The sequence below is a fragment of the Egretta garzetta genome, unplaced genomic scaffold, assembly GCF_000687185.1.
Source record: "Egretta garzetta isolate BGI_Z169 unplaced genomic scaffold, ASM68718v1 scaffold96, whole genome shotgun sequence".
Classification (NCBI taxonomy): domain Eukaryota; kingdom Metazoa; phylum Chordata; class Aves; order Pelecaniformes; family Ardeidae; genus Egretta; species Egretta garzetta.
The window spans coordinates 1300990-1321844 of NW_009259965.1; the positions used below are offsets into that span (position 1 = coordinate 1300990).

The following is a 20855-nucleotide window of genomic DNA, read 5'->3' on the forward strand; positions in this document are numbered from 1 at the left end:
CTCACACATATATATGTGTATTTACATATACAAATATGTTTTCAATATGTATATTCACATACATAAAAAGAGTACCTTCCTCTGAAGGGGAAGAAATGTCATAAGTTAAATACTTCCAGTTTACAGTAATGATCAAGCTAAAGGAGAAACTTGCCTGTTAGGAAGAAGGTTCTTGCTCCTATAAATAAGTGCAAGAACAATGGAAGAAAATACATACTGTCTAAGCAGATTTCATTTTGTTGAATGTTTATCTGTCCCAGCACTTCCTCAAGTGACTGGTCTTTCTGTTGTAATGTAACTCCCTGTATGCTACACAGAAGGAAAATTGTTGTTACAATTCTGGTGCCTTTAAGCTATAAATCTACTTGTCCCTCAGAAAGGAGTTGGCCTTAATGTGCATTTAATAATCTAATTCATCTTTAATTAATGTGGCACTACTTGCGAGAAACAGGAATAGTCTTCCTCCTTCTGACTGCCCTTGACTAGGCAATAGAGCTCAGAGGATGAAGGTGAATAAGGTTATGTGTCTTTGCATTGATTTGTAGGCTCGGGGACTGTCACCGGAGCGTCTCCACCAGCGCCCCAGGGATTCAGAGCTCTCAACAGCACTATGGCCGAGACCAAACTGAAACGCATGAGGGAGTAAGTAGCATATTTATGTGTTACGAATATTCAGACAGAGAGAATGGATTTGAAAAACTGCAGAACACAGCAAAGAAAACCATGTGGTGTTTCCCCACCCCAAAAAATCCTTTCAGCAAAAAGAAGTGGATGCTATTCTTTACAGACTGGATGCCTGCTTGCCTCCACAGAGGATGAAGGTTGACTGTCACTTCTGATTGTTTTCTTGTAATCTGCACAATCACTGTCATCCTTCCAGGATCTAGTTTCCCTTCACTGCTGTCTGTGTCTTTCTGAACTTCACTTTCTTTATTAGCTCAGTGCATGCCCATAAATCACCTGCAGATACCCGTGTTCCCACCATGTTTGCTCCCTCACCCGCACTTCATTCTTGCCTGGAATGAAAGACTAATGGATTTGTTTCCCATGATGATATGATGATTTAAACCAAACATGATTGCTGCTGTTGGCTGGGATTTTCAAATGAGACAGAGGAATTTACATGTGTAGCTCCCTTTGAAACTCGTTGTCTAATTGCTTTCAGCATCATTGAAACCCCAGCTTTATTAAGAAAGTTTTCAGTGTCTTAAAACAAAGACCTGTGCTTCCTTTCTAGAATGTACTGGTTAATATATCTTGAGCTTTTATCTTGTTTAGGTAATTTCTGGCCTTCCAAGATTTATTGCACCCTAATTTAGTACTGATCTGATAATCGTAATGCTATGTATTATTTCTGAACTCAGATTTTCTCTGCAGTGTTGCAACATTCAACTGATCTCAGATTGGTTGTTTTTTTTTTTTTAAAAGCGCAGTTTTCTCTTGTGTGGGTGGACAGTGCCAACAATATGGTGGATGTTATCAGAATACAAATAAGTTCAAACAGTTAATACTTTAATTTAAGTGAATCCCCTAAAGAAAATGAATACAACCACAACAGCCTTGATGCCAATCACTGTTTAAAACAAATTGTAGTGCCAAATGCACTGTGTATTCAAGGAAAATACCAATCAGATTTACTCCAGATAGAAGTTGCTCAGTTTTATGGTATTTCAAGATGCAGCAGCTCCTAGGGTTTCACATCATGGCTTAGCCTTTATTGTGCAAGTAGTCAGCAGGTCTCACAGCCTGCCACTCCAATTGCTTTCCATTCCATTTCCATGGAAAATACTTACAAAAATAAAAAAAATGCATCATGTTGTGCCAACTAGTTGCAAGGTGAGGTTGTTCAGTCAAAATGCCCACTAATCTTACAAGCTTCACCTCGTGTTCACATGGTTACAGGATAAACCTTCACTATTTCAGCTTCATGGCCATTGCCTTTAGGGCTGAGGTGCGATTAAAGGACCTCACAATGAGGTCATGTGCTGCTTTCAAATTCCGTTTTTCAAGTGCTGTTTCATGGTTTTCACAGTCTGTTGGTTCTGATAGGATAAAAACGTAGTAGTGGTTAAATGCTGAAAAATTTGGAAGTGCTGTTATATGATCCTTTAGAAATGTCACATTTCAGAATAGTTTATAAACTAGTCATATGCTAATGAAAAGCCTGATTAACTGCAGTAATCCACATTTAATGCATTAGGGTTTGGAACACTTTCCTAGTAATTTCATTCCTGAATGAGGTCATCTGGGTCTGTAGGCCAAAAGACTGACCCAACCAGCATCTTGAGAACTTCCAGCAGACTGTACTTATGAGTGATTTTCAAGTTATATTCATTAAGAGAAGAAATTAAGGGGGGGTCATGGTGGTGTATGTTTTGGGGTTTTCTGGGGGTGTTTTTTGTAAATAAAGGTACAGATCTCCTTTTGTGTACTACAATAGCTACTTTAAAGAAGTCTATCAAAATATTTACTCAGGTTATTGCCCTTTCTCCTAAACATATATGACCTTGTCATTTTCTGAATATGTAAAGCTGAGTGAGTATGTTAATTGCTTGGAAATCAGGGTGTTAAGAAACAACTGAGTGAGCGCAGTACCCAGCGCACACATGTACATGGAGATCCCTGCAAAGTCTTACAGATGGCCAGTCTGCACACAGAGCACAGGGGGGGACTTCTCAGTAGCAAGAAGGAAATACATCTGGCTGCAGAATGATGCATGAAGCCTCAACTGCTCTGCTCATCCCTCAGCAAACTTCACGTGATGTGTTGCACTTCATCCACATAGAACTGCTGCCTAGGCAAGGCTAATACAATTTAAACTTGTGCTATTCAGTTTTACTCAGGAAGCCACAGACATATGGTGGGGTCTTCCAGTTGACAGCTTCTAATGAAAGAGCGAATGTGGGGGTTTTGTCTTAAAAAAACTGAGTAGCTGGAGTTCTTATGAGGAAACAGAAAAGACAAGCAGTGGAGACAATGGGGAAGTGCAGTGAAATCTGTCTAGGAGCCAAGTCACTATAGAAACAGAAGTATGAAGGTTTGGGATCAGTGCCATTTTCAGATGCTAACAGCAATAGGTGCTGATGAGGGAGACCGTCTTTTATGCCATGAATTGCTCAGAAAGTAAGCACTGTACATTGTGCCTAGACATTGCATGTAACATTAATGAAAGAAACTAATTAGTTCTGAAAAAAATGGTAGATTCATGTAAAATTACGCAGAGTTTAGCAGAAAAAAAGGCCTTTCAGCTATTTTTAATTGACGCATGTCAATGATAAGGGCTTGCAAACAACTGCAGCAGGACAGTCACTTGACATGATGTGATGTGCTCATTGCTTGAGTCATCACAGTGTGCTGCACCGAATGCGTTCTTTGACAGTAGAGAGGCTTGCTGTTTATCAGAGTGCCAATTTAGGTAGCTTCTACTGTATTCTTGTGCAGGGCTTTATACCTATATTCATGTGAGAGGGAAGCTGTGCTAGAAGTCCTTACAGAAATGTAGAAAGGAGCCACAGGTGTTTGTGAATGTGGTAGGTAGTCTTCTCCTATTTTAAGTAAAGAAAAGGCTCAGGTTTTAACCTATAGACAGCCTGATAGTATTTATGATTCAGTCACCAGCTACCTTCACTACAGTCCCTGATTATTTCCCCTGGCATCTTCTTTCTATTTCCTATTGCACTCTGTTCCAGTATTTTGACTTGCTGTCCTCTCAGTAAAATTCATGATGAAATCGCCCACTCCAGTGACAACAATTTCGACTTTGTTATACTTGGTATCAGTATTCATTAAAAAGTTTATAGCAGCAGAGATTTAACATTACCTTTCAAGTGGAGTTCATTCTCTCTGCAAAAATTTCTACTTCAGTGCTAAGCATTTTGATATTGGGATCTTCTGCAGTGTTGATAAGACATCTCTGTTTCTTGAACTAGCTCCCTCACAGGTTATCTGAACTTTTTCTTATTATGTTCCTTCCCAGCCTTGCATGTTAACAGCGGGAAGTCAAGCAAATATATAAATCAGGGTTATGTGACTCATATTCCTCATATTGGGATTTTAGGCTGAGGAAGCATGTTAGATACAGGGAACAGGAGGAGCCGTTTCTTGGTATTTTCTGTCCTGGCCACTGTCTCATTCTCATGGTGGTACTGGGTAACTTCGTGCATCCCTCAGTCTGAGAAGCTCTACTCTCACATGCTATCCAGAGCCAAATTATCTTCACCAGAGATATCCATGAGGAAAACCTAATCTCAGTTTCATGGATGCTCCCCTATAGAGACTTTTCAACTATGTGTCTCAGAAGAGAACCAACATGTTCTTCAGAAACAACTCCTCAAGCTAAAGCCTTTTTTTTTCACCATCAGATCAAATTACTATACCACCTATTCCTTTTTTTTCCCTGAGGTCCATACAGCTTGTCAAAGTCCTTTACAAGATACCAGTAGCTTTTGCAGCATGCATTGCCTGAAAGGTTGGCTTTGTCCCTAAGGAAAGGCTTTAGAAGAGTCATTGTAGAAAACACTAGTTTGTTTTCTTCCAGCTTCTGAAAAAATTGGTAGACAAACCTAAAGCTTTCTTCAGGCTTGGACTAACAGCACTGATAGCTTGTTAAGAGGTTAAAGAGGTCAAAAACTACATTAAAATTGACAGACCTAACTTGTTTAGAACTCTAGCTGAAAAAAATTTTCTGCTTCTTTTCAGCTTACTCTATCTTATTCTGAGGCCCTTATTTCCAAGTTTTTCACCACCTCAGGCACAATTTAACCACAATGAAGGGTCCAGCAGAAGCACAGAAGCCTGTGGAAAGTCTTATGATGCATGCCTGACATCTCAAGTCTGTGCAGGGTTTCGTGATCTAAAATGGGAAAGGGAAGGTGAGAAACAAGACAAGTGTCTGCAGAAATTTGTCGACAAGAACAAGCCTTATTAGGGGTTTTGTGCAGTTGGCTATATTCACAATTGCACTTGCCTATATTAGGTGGTATTTGTATCCCAGGTGTCCAGTGAGTGGAGACTTCCCCTTGAAGCCTCTTTAGCACTGTAGTCAAAATTAATTTCTTGGACTTTGTAAAATCAGGACTTGTGTTTTACAGAGTAAGGCTAGTTTTTGAATAATGGAATAGAATGTGTATCTTGTTCTCTCTTTCCTGAAAATATAAAGAGAAATAAAAACGTAGGAAATGAAGAAAAAAAACTTAGTACAGAGTGTTTTGCACTCCTTTGTGGAGGTATCCATGAATATATGCAATGAGTCATTTTAATAGCAGTGAACTTTAATATGCAGTTTAGAATTCATTAAAATGTATGTCAGTAAAAGGAAAAGGTTTTTATGCCCCAAATTTTAAGTAAATTAAAATCCTTTAGCACAGCAGTAAGCACCTCTTAGTCAGTCCCTGAAGTCTTACACACAGCAGCATACCATGATCAGGCAAAAGACTTCATCATCACCTGCTGAGTGTAAGTAAAGCCGTCTTTCAGGAGTCATGGAGAAAAGGCATTTGGTGATATTTTTATTCTGTTCCTGTGAATGCTCATAACACTATTGGTTTAGACTCATGAGCAGTATGCATATATGCTTCTTGTGCCTGTGACGTTGGCATCAAATGTATCGTTTATCTTAAAAATTCAAAAAGAAAGGTCATACTGAAGTGATTGAATAGGCACTGGATGATATTTAAGATAAGTAGTCCTAAAAATGCCTAAAGTATAGAAGACTTTTTTGTACATTTTTCTTTGCACGTTTTTGAACTCTTGCAGTAAAGAAACTGATTATTTGATTTAGTGTTTTATTAGAAGTTGGGTGGACCTTCCTAAGGGCCAGCTCTGAGCCTACTGAAACTGGGTTTGTTACTGACATCATTGAGGGCAGCTTTAGGTGAAGGCAAAAGTAACAAATATAGAAAAGGTAATCGAGTTTTTAGACTTCCATAAAAAAAAATTCTCAGTGGCCTTTTAATTGCCATTGACTGTCATGATGTAAACATGCATGAGGAATAAGATGTCTTCTCACAGACAAAAGACACTTGGTAAGGAAGGTTATTGATGGTGTCTGAACTATGACTGTTTTTTGCAGATGAATAGAGTACAGTGTCCTTGAAGGTATTGATCCTGAAATGTTTTTGAGCATGAAATTTCCTCTTACACATGTTTTGTTCAACACTCTATTTTCTGGTAATAATTTCTGTTTGGTGATCCCAAGACCTCTTACAGCATAACTGTAGCTTTTTGCTTCTCATGGGCTAAGCTGAAATACTACTTACATATCCATCTTCCTTGTCACAGTCTTTCTCACACCTCATTTTTAAAGGCCAGTGTTCATCTCTTAATTTTTAGGGCCAAATGAGCTCACTACAGAACCACATTAAACATTTTAGCCCATGAATTTCTCTTTCTTTTACCATTAATCTATTTTAAGATAATTACACAGTTACCTTCCAGACCCAGATTTAAAGGTCTGAAGTATTTTGGTTTTGCTGTTTGCTTTACAAGCAAGTGGAGTGAGAATACAGTAAAACTAATTGGGAACACTAGGAAAGTTGAACCCACCTTGGCATGACCAAGCTGTGAACTTGGTTCTTGGCTCCTGTAATGGAGAAGTGCATGATGCTCCCTGGTCGTGATTTGTTGCTGTCCCAAGGCAACAACTGAAAGAGAAAGTGGGAATGGGTGAATTCTGGGCTTTTCCTGCCTAAGAAGAAATGAAGGTGAGCGAGGCAGTGGCTACTGCCCAGAAGTGTAGGAGTCCTCTGCAGTAGAAGCCATAGTCTCCCCTCAAGGCTGAAGCTGGAGCTGATGCTCTAATTCCACAGGCATTTTCCATGGGTCTTCATTCAACTTCTTCCCATTGCCCATGCTGTTCCCCTTTTCACAGTAAAAACAGGCTGCCTCTCTTGCTGTCCCTCTGTCTCTTCTACTGCTCCGCTCCATCCTGCATCTGGGGATGAGAAGACCACATCACCTGCTGGTGCCATCATTTCAGCAGTTCTTAGCAGCTTTACATTTTTTATGATGCACTTTGAAATGAAAAAAAGAGAACAAACTTGCTAGCTGGAGTGAGTGAGTCTGTTAGGGCATGATTAGTGTTTGATATATTTTCTTGGGATGCTCATCCTGGTGCTCATTTTGCATGTTACTTGAACCTCAAGTTCAACCCATAAAATAATGTGTAAGATTTTGTGTATTTACTTAGATACGTAAATAAAACTCAGATTTTTCAGCTTCTCTACTGAGCTGCATGTCACAGATCCGTGAGCCATTCTGTTATCCTGAATTTTTAAGATTTTTTTTTTAAAGCAGACAGTAATGTCATAATCGCTTTAGTATGAGAGTTTTTATCCAGTTTGAAAATTGCATTCCAGTAGCAAACCACATAAAATTATAAATATAGTCTCACTCATTTTAAAATGTCAAGTACCCCCAAACACTCAAAACATTAGGAGAATTAGACTAATACATCTTTTTGGTTTGCACAAAAAGCGTGATTTCCCTAGTTTCTTGTGCTGTGAATACTTAATGCATAGATTGAGCCGTTCAGTTTTCTAGCGCCTTGGTTTTGTCAATAGTTTGCAAATGTGAGAGTGCGTTCACGTGGCATTAATTATATAGTCTGTTTGCAATACAGAATGACTTGAAGAATCTTGACAGTGTTTACTAGATGTAACATTGCGACCTTGGGAGGTTTACAGAGGCACTTGGGAGAAATACAGGTAGGGAATTTGCAAAGGGTGTTCACCAAACCCTTGCCAGGACTACCAATGTTTCCTGTTTCCTGTATTGCTTCTGTGTTCATCTCCTTGCTACTTTAATACTGTATTTTGTAAGAAAAATCTGTCCTTTTCCTTCTTTCCTTCACCACATTTTTTCTCAGTCACCACATCGTGATTTCTTTCTTTTATATGTGTAAGTCATGAAGGTATACATCTCATAATCCCCATGAGGAAGGAGGTGAGCAATGCAGAGTTGGTGTCATAAAAAATAGCCCATGGGGTAAAACACCAGAGACTGGGCAACATGTAAAGTGTCTTGCGTGAAGGAGTGATAAGCAGACCCCAAACACTGTATTTGCCATCACTCCAAAGGGGGCAGCCACCACTTCTGAGGGTGCAGCAGGGTCGGGGGTAGCTCTGTCGCAGGTCTGTCTCCTTCTGCAATGAACCTCCTTGCTGAGCAGCTTCTTTTCATCAGGTGTCAGTCTTCGGAGTTTGGAGATACCAAACCAACTGTACTACGTTTACAGCAGTACCTGTGCTATGTTTACATTAGCCAGACACGGTCAAAGATTGTGACAAAATCAGAGGATATCAGTACTTGTGAGGCCTAACCTTGCTCTTAATTTTGAGGTAACACATTAGACTGGTATGTCCATTAACATTTTTCTGCAGGGAAGTAAAAGGAGGTGAGTGTTGGAAAAATACACTTTAGCTTAATGGCAATTTTTCTGGTTCAAGTCATGTTTCAGAGTGAGCTTGAGTTTCATCTTTGTGAATCTACTAGCTGAAACAAATTATTTAAATAATATATTATGATTGCTATGTTTCTGTAGATGCTCATAGAAATCTTCATTCTTTCATATGCCGTATTTTCAGGCATCTAGCTGTGCAATTATTTGATTTTCAGAGATTTGAGGCAGAGGAATGACCAGAATGACCAGGGGCCTATTTTGAAAAGTGTTCAGGTACTCAATGTGTGCTTTTTGGGAAAAAAATAAAAGGACTAGACCTCTATCTGCCTCTTTAAATGCCTAAATAGCTCTGTGAAGCTTGTTGCATTTTGATGAAGAGCCAGAAGAAACTGCATGCATAGACCTTTCTAGGCCTTTCTGAAAATTGTAGATCTACTGTCCATAGTTGGTAATTGCTTTTCTTTCTTTCTCTATAGTATGGTGTAGTCATGGAATTGTATGGCTCTGCCATATGTGTGCTATGAACTTTTTCCAGGGCTACAGATGTGGAAGGGGACCTGAAAGAAGTTGTGTACTTAATCCACCAATCTTCAGGCCCCTTTGACTGGGTACAGATGTGAACTAAGCCCAAATGGTTAATGTACAAAACCGTTACACAAACAGTTATTTGCGTGTATACGTTAGGATCTATTTTTATGTGTCAATATATACGTGCACATATACTTGCCATAACTGGGCATCTCAGGATCCACAGCAGTTGGGGGTTTTTTAACTTTTAAAATGTCTTTTTGGTCAGATTACTTAAAAGTATTACTACTTTTATGATAACCGTGTGTGGTCGTTTAGCATAGTTCAGCGCTTGAGTGCTGCTTCATCTCCTTCTGTTGCTGCACAGTACACAAGCCCAGCTGAGGGTTTCATTAGTAAATTATTACAGGGCTTGTGATGTTTTTATCGAGAATTGTCCAGCTCCATACTAGCTGATTACATTAATCTCTCCATTGATGCACTTAACATGTTGACAGCCTTTTAATGAGTGCAGCTTATTGGTAACACAGGAATGCATTGGTTTACATCCAATAGTAACATTCCATGCAATATAGCTAAAGCCAGTGCTTAGATTGAGCAAAAATATATGTAGTATTACTTAATATTATGATTGTTTCATTGAAATGCATAAGTCTGTAGCTTTTCCTTTCTCTGATGGGCAAATTGTTAGTTTTATTAACTGTCATTTTGGAGTGAGACCTTAAATCAGGAGAGACCCCCCCAAAAAAAATTCAAGCCACATAAAAGGAAATCAGCATTAACTCTGAATTACCACACAGCTGAGTAAAAGAGATTGCAGTTATATTCTTAAACTCTTAGGAGAACTGTATATAATTATTGACTTTTCAGAGATAACTACTGTATCCTTGCATGCCCACATTCAAGAAGCAGCTGTGTATTGTGCTGCTATTCAGACAAATCTGTCTAAAACAAATGCATTGATAAATAAGGTAAATGGCATCAGGTATGTGTTAAATGTGCCTTGATTATTTGCTTGATCTTGATCAGCGAAGCCGAATGAGTTAAATTGTCAACTTTTCAAAGACTCTTCGTATGCCATGACACTGTTAAAAACCAGGACATTGTTTAAAATAATGTTAGCAAGATTAGGAAATCTCAGAATGTTTATAAAGAGACAGCAGCCTATGGAAGTGTGTTTCAGGTAATTCTCCATGGACACTAAATGTATCATTTTCACCTGTCTTACCTCCTCAAGAACAGCTCTATATAAGCAAACTTGTTTCCTCTCTCATTTTTAGTATTGGCAGTAAATTTGTTAATACAGGAAGACTTTAAAATTGCAATATTCAGGTTTGATTTAAATGACCATGTTTTGTTGTGATTTTTTTTTTGGTGGCAAAAACTAAAAAAACATTATGACAAACTATACTCTAAATTAGTAGTAGCTAGAATTCAACTAGCAACTCTAAATTCTAATTCACGCTTCCTCCAAGAGCAGATGTCAGCTTCAATTCCTATTTTACAAATTCATTTATCTTAGGAAATGAGATGCATGGAGAATATTACTGTTGATATTTCTTCAGCTGTGTGTCTACATCTTTTAATAATAAGATCCTTCTTAGCTCATGGGAAAACATGTCCTAAATATGCTTTAGATTTTGCAGGTCTTTGAAGTAGGACATCAGAGAGTTTTGTTTGCAATCAAATTAAGGTGCTTTAATTCAGGAATTATGAAGTAATTAAGGATGAATTATGAAAATTACCATTGTGTCTTCAAGTGAAGAAATTTTCATTCAGCAGTAATATGATGAAAGTCAAAGTCCGTTGAGGCTTGAAGGTGAAGGTAGGGGCTAATATTAGCAATTCAGATTTTCTTTTACTAGATTTTCTATAATAATTCTTTCCATTTCCTTTTTTTTTATATTAAATAAGCCCTTTTCTTAGACTTTGCCATACTTTTCTCATTCCCAAGATTGAACAGCTGTCAGAACTAGAAAGGTAGTTAGAAATAAGTTCCTAAAAAATAAAGCATGGAACTTATAATGTGCTTCTCCTTCTTCTAGCAGATCTCCAGGAGTCTTTACAGAACAACAGACAAGCTTTGCTGCAAATGCGGTTTTGAACCCAGAGCAGTTTCTTTCAAGCTTCAGAGAAGTTTTAATCATTCATAGTCAGTGATGCCAACATACCGAATGACGGGAAGATAACTTCAGAGGAAAGGGACCTTTTGGGTTGTAACTGAGATAAACCTGTTTGTTTACTGAACCATGAGATGCTGTAGCAGGTATCCTAAGATTTTCTGGTACAGTTAGAGAACAATATTTTGTATGAGATCAAAGATACGTAATTTCCCAATTCTTTTGCGGAGTTATTTCAGGAGATAGATGTAACAATCTTTTTCAGCCAGATTCATGTTACTACTGGTTAGCTGCAAAGTGGCATGATTGTACTCTGTTTTATAGAGCAATGTAAGGTTAATGAATTATTGCTTAGGAATAGCATGTTAAGGGACATATCAGAGTTGGATGTATTGATGAGAATCCTAAGTAATACTGCTGGACTCTATGGGGATACACTTGATTTGGGGAGAATGGAATTCAGTGACATCTGCTTAAATTATTCTTTCGAAGATCCCTGCGCTTGCTTTTGTGCCCCGTGAGCCCTAATCATGGCAGATTTGCCTCCTACTTTACAATACGGTGTAGGATGCAGGCGGCCTGGCTGCAACCAAAAGGATAAATAAATGCCCACTGGAATCATAGAATCATAGAATCGCTTTGGTTGGAAAAGACCTTTAAGATCATCGAGTCCAACCGTTAACCTAACCCTGCCATCCCACCACTAAACCATGTCCCTAAGCACCTCATCTATCCTTCTTTTAAATACCTCCATGGTTATTCCATGTCCGGAAAGCTTCTTTTCTAAGGTTTACACTGAGGTAGCTGTGAGTAACATTATTATTTTGAAATAACTGAATTTTCTGCGGTTGGCTTAGGAACTGTGTGTTTGCTGCCTGCTGTGGCAGAACTGAGATATTAGTGATCTGATGCCTGATCCAGAGGGACTTTCATGGCGTTAGTCTGGTGTGCTCAGGAGCACTTTGTGCAGAGTGTGGTGTCTGGGCAGCTGCAGAGCCTCTCCCTGCTCCCGAGCACGGGCCACACCACAGCTCCCTGGAGGCACTAGCGAAAACTTGGTGTTTGTGAGCAAAAAGTGCCGCTTCTCTTTGGGGGTGGATGAGGGAGAGCAGAATGGTTTTAAATGATAGTTGCTCTCATCCTGAATGACATTTGAAAGTGAGAAGCTGAACCCCCCCCTTAGCTGCTGATTTGTGTCATAGTTATCCTTCAAGGCAGGCAATGACAAGCTGTTGAGAGATATTAACCCAGCTGCTAACGCCCACAGAGGAGCACAAACTTAAGCATTAATCTTGTTTTGTGGCTTTTGTCAGTGTTGCATGAAGGTAGGTGTATTGTAATTGATCTCCAGACCAGAAAGGAAATGTTAATATGTAGCTAGTAGCAGAATAGTCAAAATAAAGGCCTGCGGGATAATAGAAAATTATTTGTTCACCCAGGGAAAGATTTACAACTTCCTCAGTCAGTTGAGAACACAACATTATTATATTGTCAAATTTCAGTAATTTTGCACTGATGCGTAGGACATCAGCTGCAAATCACCAGATAGCCTGATAAATTCATTTGGGCCAGATCCACTAAATGACTTGGAACATTTTTAGACACCCTGAGTATAAAATTGCGGTTCTCAAGGCTCCTATTTAGCTCCCCTCTAGCACTGGCAGTGAGTCAAAGTGGTAAGTGCCTATGATTTTGCTGATATTCTTACTGCTTCTAACATGCTCAGAATTGTCTTACCCTTGATAGAACCAAGTCCCTATCTCATACCCAAACCCCATCATTACTCACAAATCAGATAGCTGTCTGCCTCTATGGGCTCTGGGGCTTGTTCCAGTTAATTTTCTCTAGGCGTGGATTGTCTGCTGCACAAAAGCTGGCAGCAAGAGGCATTTTATTTCAGACCACAGCTTCCATGGATGACATGGATATATATGGCCAACAGCCGTCTGAATATGAGCCAGCAGCGTGCCCAGGTGGCCAAGAGTGCCAACGACATCCTGGCTTGTATCAGAAATAGCGTGGCCAGCAGGTGCAGGGAAGTGATCACCCCCTGTATGCAGGACTGGTGAGGCTGCACCTTGGATATTGTGTTCAGTTTTGGGCCCCTCACTACAAGAAAGACATTGAGGTGCTGGAGCGTGTCCAGAGAAGGGCAATGAAGCTGGTGAGGGGTCTGGAGCACCAGTCTTATGAGGAGTGGCTGAGGGAACTGGGGTTGTTTAGTCTGGAGAAGAGGAGGCTGAGGGGAGACCTTGTGCCCTCTACTACTGTCTGAAAGGAGGGTGTAGCAAGGTGGGTGTTGGTCTCTTCTCACAAGTAACAAGTGCTAGGATAAGAGGAAATGGCCTCAAGTTGCACCGAGGGAGGTTTAGGTTAGGCATTAGGAAATATCTTTTCACTGAAAGGGTTGTCAGGCATTGGAATGGGCGACCCAGGGAAGTGGTTGAGTCCCCACCCTTGGAGGTATTTAAAAGATGAGTGGATGTGGTGCTTAGGGACATGGTTTAGCGGTGGGCTTGGCAGTGTTAGGTTAAAGGTTGGACTTGATGATCTTAAAGGTCTTTTCCAACCTAAGTGATTCTATGATTCTATGGATGACTGGCAATATCTGCTGTCCAGCCAGTATGTTGGTGGTCACAGCATGCGTCCAGGCTATGGATGCCCCCAGTCCTGTGCCTCCTCTGCCTGGAGCATTGGGCCTGCTCTCTGCAGCCAGAAGGTGTGAGGGAAGTTGTGCTTACTGTTGAATCTCTTGTGGTTTGCAGTGGGAAAGCATGCTCTCTGGCCACTCACTCATGTGTGGTAACCTGTATTTCAGTTCCAAGGACTGAAGGACTCCAAGGACTGCTCATATTATTTTATCCAGGGACTGTTTCATGCAAATAATGTTTGCACATACGTCCAGTGTTGTTCTTGGTCCCCAATCTATCCAGAGTTATCCTCTGTCGTGGCTTATTCTCTTCTAGCCCGATACACCTGCTTTGATACAAATCAGAATGAAGGTGAAGGAGAGTCCTTCATCCCTCGATCTGACTGGTGATTATGGTACTGCTCTGGGAGGTGTGGGTTTGAATCTCCTTCTACCCCCAGGTTTCCAGCTCTCTGGGTGAATGCTCTAACCATGGACCCTGGGATAAGAGGGGACAACTGAGTACCTGTGTGGTCATGTTGAATTGCTGTGAGTCCTGGGTGGACAGAGGTGATTCCCAACTTTACTAAAGCCAGCCAGGTGTCAGATTTAGGATATGCCCTTTTGCAGTTGTGGTGGGCTGTTGTTTTGGGTGGGTGCCTTTCTGGGGTGCCTGCATTAGACAAGGAGCTTAGGGTTCAACCACAGAGCTGTGAATTTCATTGCACAAACAAGATGGTTAAAAGTTAGGGAACAGTGCTAAAATGCCAGCAATGAATCCCTCCATACATCTAAGCCTTTGTAACATACTGAAACAAAAGAAAAAAAGATCTGAGATATGACATTTAAGCACATTAGTGTATATCATCCTGGGTCAGACCCTTGGATGGTAGAGCCTGATGTAACTCCTTTGATTTCAGCATAGTGAAAAAAAAAATTAGGGCATTGTGGGGTGGGGTTCTGGCCCACAAAGATTGTCAGAGTAACAAAATCCCAAATGTCAGGTATCCCCTTTGCTTGTGTAGTCTTGGCTGAGAAAGAGATGATGACTCATTTCTGTGGGAAAATAGTGAGTTTGTCGGTGAGCAAGCTACAGGATAGCACAAAGGGAGTAAATGCCAGTAAATCAGAAAACATGGCCAAATGGGAGTGTAAATGGGCACTCTGTACTTGTTTGGTGGTAAGGCTTTTAACCATTTCAAAACTGTAAATGCAGGTGTCCCATATTTCATGTGAAATAGAAGTAACTATAAACAGAAGGGCAGTACAAAACCCATAATTTGCCTCTGTAGGACTTCACAGGGGTGGAAAAATATCCCCTAGCACAGGATCGGGGCCATAATGTGCAAAACTCACTTCCCAGGAAGCCGCTTCCCCCCTCCCTCCATCAGGGTGAGAGATTCACTCTGTAACGTCTGTTTGACATTTACTGTCTCAGATCCCACACTTCTGCCTCTGTGACAGCAAATGCATGATGTGGTAGCAGACTCACATTAATGCAGCTCTTAAGTCCAAACAGAGCCTGATGTCTTCTTTTGTAAAAGCAGGTTATAATTTTTGTTACCTACCCCTTAATTTTCAACCTATGAACATTTTTCCCCTAATTCTATTGTATCAGCTATTATACAGATTAGCTGATTTGCATGCTCCGCCAAGCGTAACTGAAAAGACTCAAGCCTGCAGGTCACATTTATTAGCAGAAGCAATACTCCTGAGATATGTATTAGCTTAATTTTTCATCTTCAAATAGACAGGACTGCCAAAAAATTAAACATACTTTTGTAAGAGGGGGAGAGGAATCAGTAAAGGCATTGATGAAGCAGCGGTGATTTCAAAATAGCTTCTCTTGTATTGATTTTTAACTCTTGGAGTGAAATACTGTGATATTTCTGATGAAGTTTTGTGAAGAAGGGTACGTTATTTGCCAAAAAAATCCCTACTTAGCTTTCTGTGGCAATCTAATCCCTAGCTTTCCAGTATCTGAGAATTAATCACTTCCAACGGTTTTGGATTTCCCCTAAACAGCACTGTTGGTAGAAAAAAAAGGGCAGATTCTAGTGACAGGAAGCAGGGCTGAGTCAGGTCTGGACCTGCAGAGATTCCAGCTTGGCCCTGTGGCTTCTGATCCTGGATCTTGTCTTTCTCTGCCCTGAGTTCCCAATCCGCCTCTGCATGAGGAGCCAGCAGGAGGGGTAACGTGTAGCTGAAGGGGGATCACAGCTGGGCATGATGGAGTTGCAGAAAAGCAGTGAGAGCAGACGGGACGTGAGGAGAAGTGTTTCCTCTTCGTGAGATCCCAGCAGTCATCTCATCTATCCGCCAGGCAGAAATACCATGTTAGATGCATCGTCCACTTTTACCAGCAGTAGGCCCTACTATATATAACAACAGGATTTTTCAGAAGTCTCTTATATGCTAATAAAGTGGTTCTGTATTACTGAGGAAACTGTATGTTTTCATATCAAATGAAGTTTGAGAAACAATAAAGTAAAATTCTTTGCAACGGTTTTCTAAGAATGGAGGAATTTACATAATGTGGAAATTTTACTGACTGCAATTTCACTGTAATGATGTTATTCCTCAGCAATAACAGGATGACCACAGAGGAAAAGCAGTCACCCCTTTAGGTGAGTTAGGTTATCGGGTTGGAACAGCTGGCCTTGCCCTGGTGTTAGACACGTAGCAAAATCAGTACAAAATCAGCAAAAAAAGTGCAACTGGGGTATGTGGTGTGGCTGGGGGGCAGCATGCAGGTTTAACCCTTCAGACTGCTTTTGGGAAGTCTTGTGCGCGCTCCCTCTGAACCCACATGTGGAGTATGAGAGTGCTCAGCCTCAATGCTGAGACAACTCTGATCCCTTTCTCTACTCCTGTGCAGCTCAGAAAGGGCGATCCTTGGCGTGGTCACGAGCCGAGCGTGCCCCAGCTCCCTGCCGCCCCTTGCCCCGGGCGGTGGAGCCTACTGTGGGCAGCGGGAGCCCAGGGCCAGGGGCAGCTCCCGGCAGGCAGTGGGCACTGGGATTTTCTCTGGCAGGCAGGAATTTTCTCTGCCCTGCTCATGCCTGAGGCCGTGTCGGCAAGTGCCCTTCGTGCAGAAGTGGGGAGCGTCTCAAAGCCCCCATCGGAGGTAGTATAGACAGTGAACACTGTAAAGGCGTGCTAATCCTTTATACATATCAGGCAGCTTGCTGCTGGGGTGATAAACGAGGCAATTCCCATCCTGGAACAACTCTGGGGGCCATCCTCTCAGTTTTCCGTAGTCTAAAATTGTAGAAAGCAGTTGTGTGACAGAGACTCAGTGGAAAGGGAACATGAGTGCAGCTATTCAGGCTGAGATTTTGGATTACTATACGGTTTACTTCATAATACCTTATTTTTGTCTAAAAGGATTACCACCAAGCAAAGTGTTAAGGCATCAGATGTTTTAACACACTAGACACACAATATGTGTAATTCTTGAGAAATATGTGAGAGCATTAGAATCTCAGATAACATTAGTTTGTCTTAGTATGGAAGAAAAATTTGTCAGAGAAACCTCATTCAGATATGCTGAGAAGCTTTATTGAAGAGGTCTTCAGGGATTTCCTGAAAAAGGAATGATTGTCCCACCTAGATACTCTTGAAATCCTAGCAAAATGCTAGTGGGAGGAAAGGCTGCTTACCACAACTTTACCTAACCAAAATAAGACTTTTTTTAATGAAAACTGCTGTGGTTCCTGCAAGGTGATCCCAGTGAGTCCAGCTCACTTTCTAACTAAGTGAAGGGCATCATCACCTCTAAAACGTGCAAGTCTGACACTAAAAGAGAGTAAAATCTCAACTGCTCTAACATAGAAAAGTTCAGTGAAAAAACCCAACACAAATCCTGGGGCAGACATGCGCAGAGTGGGCAGATAGTTTCTGATATGTTGAAGGAAAATTACTCTTGATATTTTCATCAAAATACTATGAACCCATCACTGAATGGAAAATTTCATGTTACCTGTGGCTTGTGATACATAAATTTAAAGATGTTTGGCTTTAGAAAAAGAAGTGCTGTTCATTGTCTTGCAGTTTGCAAATGGAACTTCTTTATCAATCACCATTAAGGTCCTGTGAGTGTACTCTTTGTCACTGAATTACAGATCTGTCTTCTGATAAAAGGAGAGTGCTGTAGGAGAAGAAAAAAGTGTCAGTTAGCTCATGCTGAGCTCGTACAATGGTTTCCTTTTTATTTTGATAGAAGCTGAAATAAAGTAATGAATCCTAAAATGTGTTTGTTCACATAAAATGCCACTGGTGTATGGCTGACTGGGGTTTCTCCTTTTGGTTTTGATGAAATCCAGAGGCAATAAGACGTGTGTGTATACCGGGCTTGCTGTAAATGAACCAGTATGTCAGATTCAGCATGAAAAGGAGTCTTGGTTTGTAACGATGACAATGGCCATGCTTCCCATGACTTGACTGTAGCCAGGTTTTTACTCCTGAGCTCTTTGTATAACAAACAATCATGGAGAGAATCTCCAAGAAACTTTAGTTTCTCATACCATCAGACAGATAAGGTGCATCATTATATCATTTTAATCAAAGGTAGCTACAGAATTTAAAAATATCAGTACTAGCTATTGCTTGTATTAATATATAATGTGAATTAACTTTTACTTGACCTTATTTACAATATTTATCCCCAGATCTGCCATTGGAAAGCTGGGAGCAGAGGTATTTGAGGCAGTGTACAGCTATCTCAAGCAAGCGAGACAGCAGGATGCCAGTGAGGAGGAGATCAGGAGACGCCTGGAGAACCTGGTTTCTAGAGCAAGTGATTGCTTTGAAGTGGATCAGCTCCTCTACTTTGAGGAGCAGCTACAGGCTTCAGAAGCACATCTTCGGCTGTAAAATGTGTGTCAGCAGCAGCACTGGAAATGGCAAGGAGGAGTGAAAGTGCTGAGCTGCCTTCTTCAGGCCAGCAAGCAAGTATGGGAGGTATTTAGAGGAAACTGCTGAAGGTAACGTAGTACATAAGTATGTGGGTAAACTCCATCTGAGAATGCAGACTGCAGTGAGAACTGGGTAAATACAGTATAGATTACAAGGGCAGGAAGAAGAACAAATGTCTGTGACAGAGGAGGGGAGGATTCACTTTTACCAGAGTCCCCCTTTTTCACCACTTGGGGCCTAAAAAAAGGTATTCTCCTGGGCTTTGGGCCAGGCATCAGTCCTGCATTCAGAGCATCACTGGCAAAGCTGCCTCTGATGGAAATGGTGCAGGATTAGACTCCAGCTGCTGTTGATTCCTGTGCTAACTGGTCCTCGTGACACTTAAGCCCATATTTTTTATACTTTGGCAGACTGAGCCTTGAACACACATGCCTATGTATGGCTACTCAGCCACTAATCGTCTTGTTCATTATTATGCATTGCTCTAAAGGACTGCATTTAATCTGCGTGACTTTCAAAGTAACTGTGAAAAAGATGCATACATGCATAATTATATATATATATATGCATACTCAGATGCACAGAGATAGGTATGTATATCCACAGAAGCAGAAAGATGTCTAACCATACGCCGTACGTGTGTGCATGTATAGAGACAGAGACACAAAGCCGGAGCTATAGCTGACTGCGGTAGCTAGGAATCCTTGCTGCAACTTCTGAGTTTTAGATCAAATTCGCTGTACACAAAAGGAACAATAAACTGACTTTTTTGGCTTGCACACAGTTACTGTTAATGGTTTTTCTTAGTGTTTATGTTCCCTTCTTCACATGCATCACACTTTTGCCGATTTCAGCTGTATATCATGCTCTGATTATATACCTGATGTTTTCCTTCTACCCCTTCCTTCTTTGTTCTGCATTCTGAGCTCCTTCATCCATCTGTGTAAAACACTAAAGGATAACAAAGTGGTACAATCTATAGAGGAATCTCAAATTAATTGTGGACCAAATTAATTTTAGGCATTGAGCCACCATTATAGTCCTTATGTTTCCTGCTTTTGTGCCACAACTCTGAAAGGACTCAGGGACTGAATTAAATAAATTAAAAGAAATTCATAATATAAATATCAAAAAGCATTGCTATTTGACCTGAGATGAGTTATCTACAGCTAAAGATACCAGTATTGATAGTAAATTAAGCATTTTCTACTGATCCATCTTTGTTACATGCTTTAGGAGACTCAAAGGGAAAGGTGAGTCACCTTAATCTATCCCAGCAGTAACACAAACTGAGGAAGCAAAGGACATGCCCAGCTACAGAAGATGTGGCCTTATACTTCAAACTCAAAGTAATAGGAGATTCTGGCATATCTGATTTCAGCTTTTATTTGGAATACACGGCGTTACAAACTGGAGGCTAAAATCCACTGTCATGTTCACTGAGGTAGGGAAACATACTTTTTTTTTCTTCTATGTGGTGGTTTGGATCCCATAGGTGGAGAGATAGTTTGAAGCACAGGTTCTCAGTCAGGTTTCAGTCTCTTTCCTGTTATTTCTTCTTGTACCTACACTCCCCATCCTTCTCAATCTTGTGTCTGTGTACCTGCTTCCATACTTTTTGCACGACTTCATTTGAGACCATTTAAAAACAGAAGTGTCAAAGCCCAAGATAGAGGAGGAGTGCTTGGATGTTGCAGGGACTAAAAAGTTCAAAAAGCAAACAATAAGTAACTAACATATGGTGAGAATAATGTCAGAGGGAGATAATCTTGACTACTGCACTTCCCTCTGGCTGTGATTCAAAGTGATTTATCACAAAAACTTGAAAAACAGCCTCTGTAAGCAGTCAATTCCTTTTTATTAATGACAAACACCTCATCAGACTTTTTTTGGTGCAGCATACAAGAAAGAAGAGCTGCATAGGAATGGGTCAGGCTCTCTAAGGCAGTCAAGCACTAGGGAGATCATTAAAGGGCAACCCTTAAAGCCTGGAAAACATGGTTTAGCAATGCAAATTACCCTCAGGGAAATGGTTGCTCTCTGATGAGCAGTACTTTTACTTGTTGCACACGAAAAAGAAATCGCAGCGCCTTTTACAGTTACTTCAGCTGCTTTCTTCTCTCTGCGGGATATGACCTTCAAGTCATGTGAGGATCTGGAGGTTACCGCTTTACTGGTTATATGCTTTAAACTACGCTTTGTTTTTGTTTTTTCCATCAGTCATACCACGATTAGGCAATGCGTGGTGTACGTATTAAGCTCA

At 40.7% G+C, this 20855-nt stretch overlaps 1 protein-coding gene across 1 annotated transcript in view; it reads left to right on the top strand.

Moving 5' to 3' along the window:
• NEK11 (NIMA related kinase 11) overlaps window positions 1–18550 on the top strand; it is a 99446-nt gene extending 80896 nt beyond the window's left edge. The window contains exons 14-15 of the mRNA XM_009640178.1: window positions 546–642; window positions 18346–18550. Of these exons, the coding sequence (XP_009638473.1) occupies window positions 546–642; window positions 18346–18550 (302 nt within the window). The remainder of the gene's footprint in view (window positions 1–545; window positions 643–18345) is intronic.
• Window positions 18551–20855: the final 2305 nt, after the last annotated feature.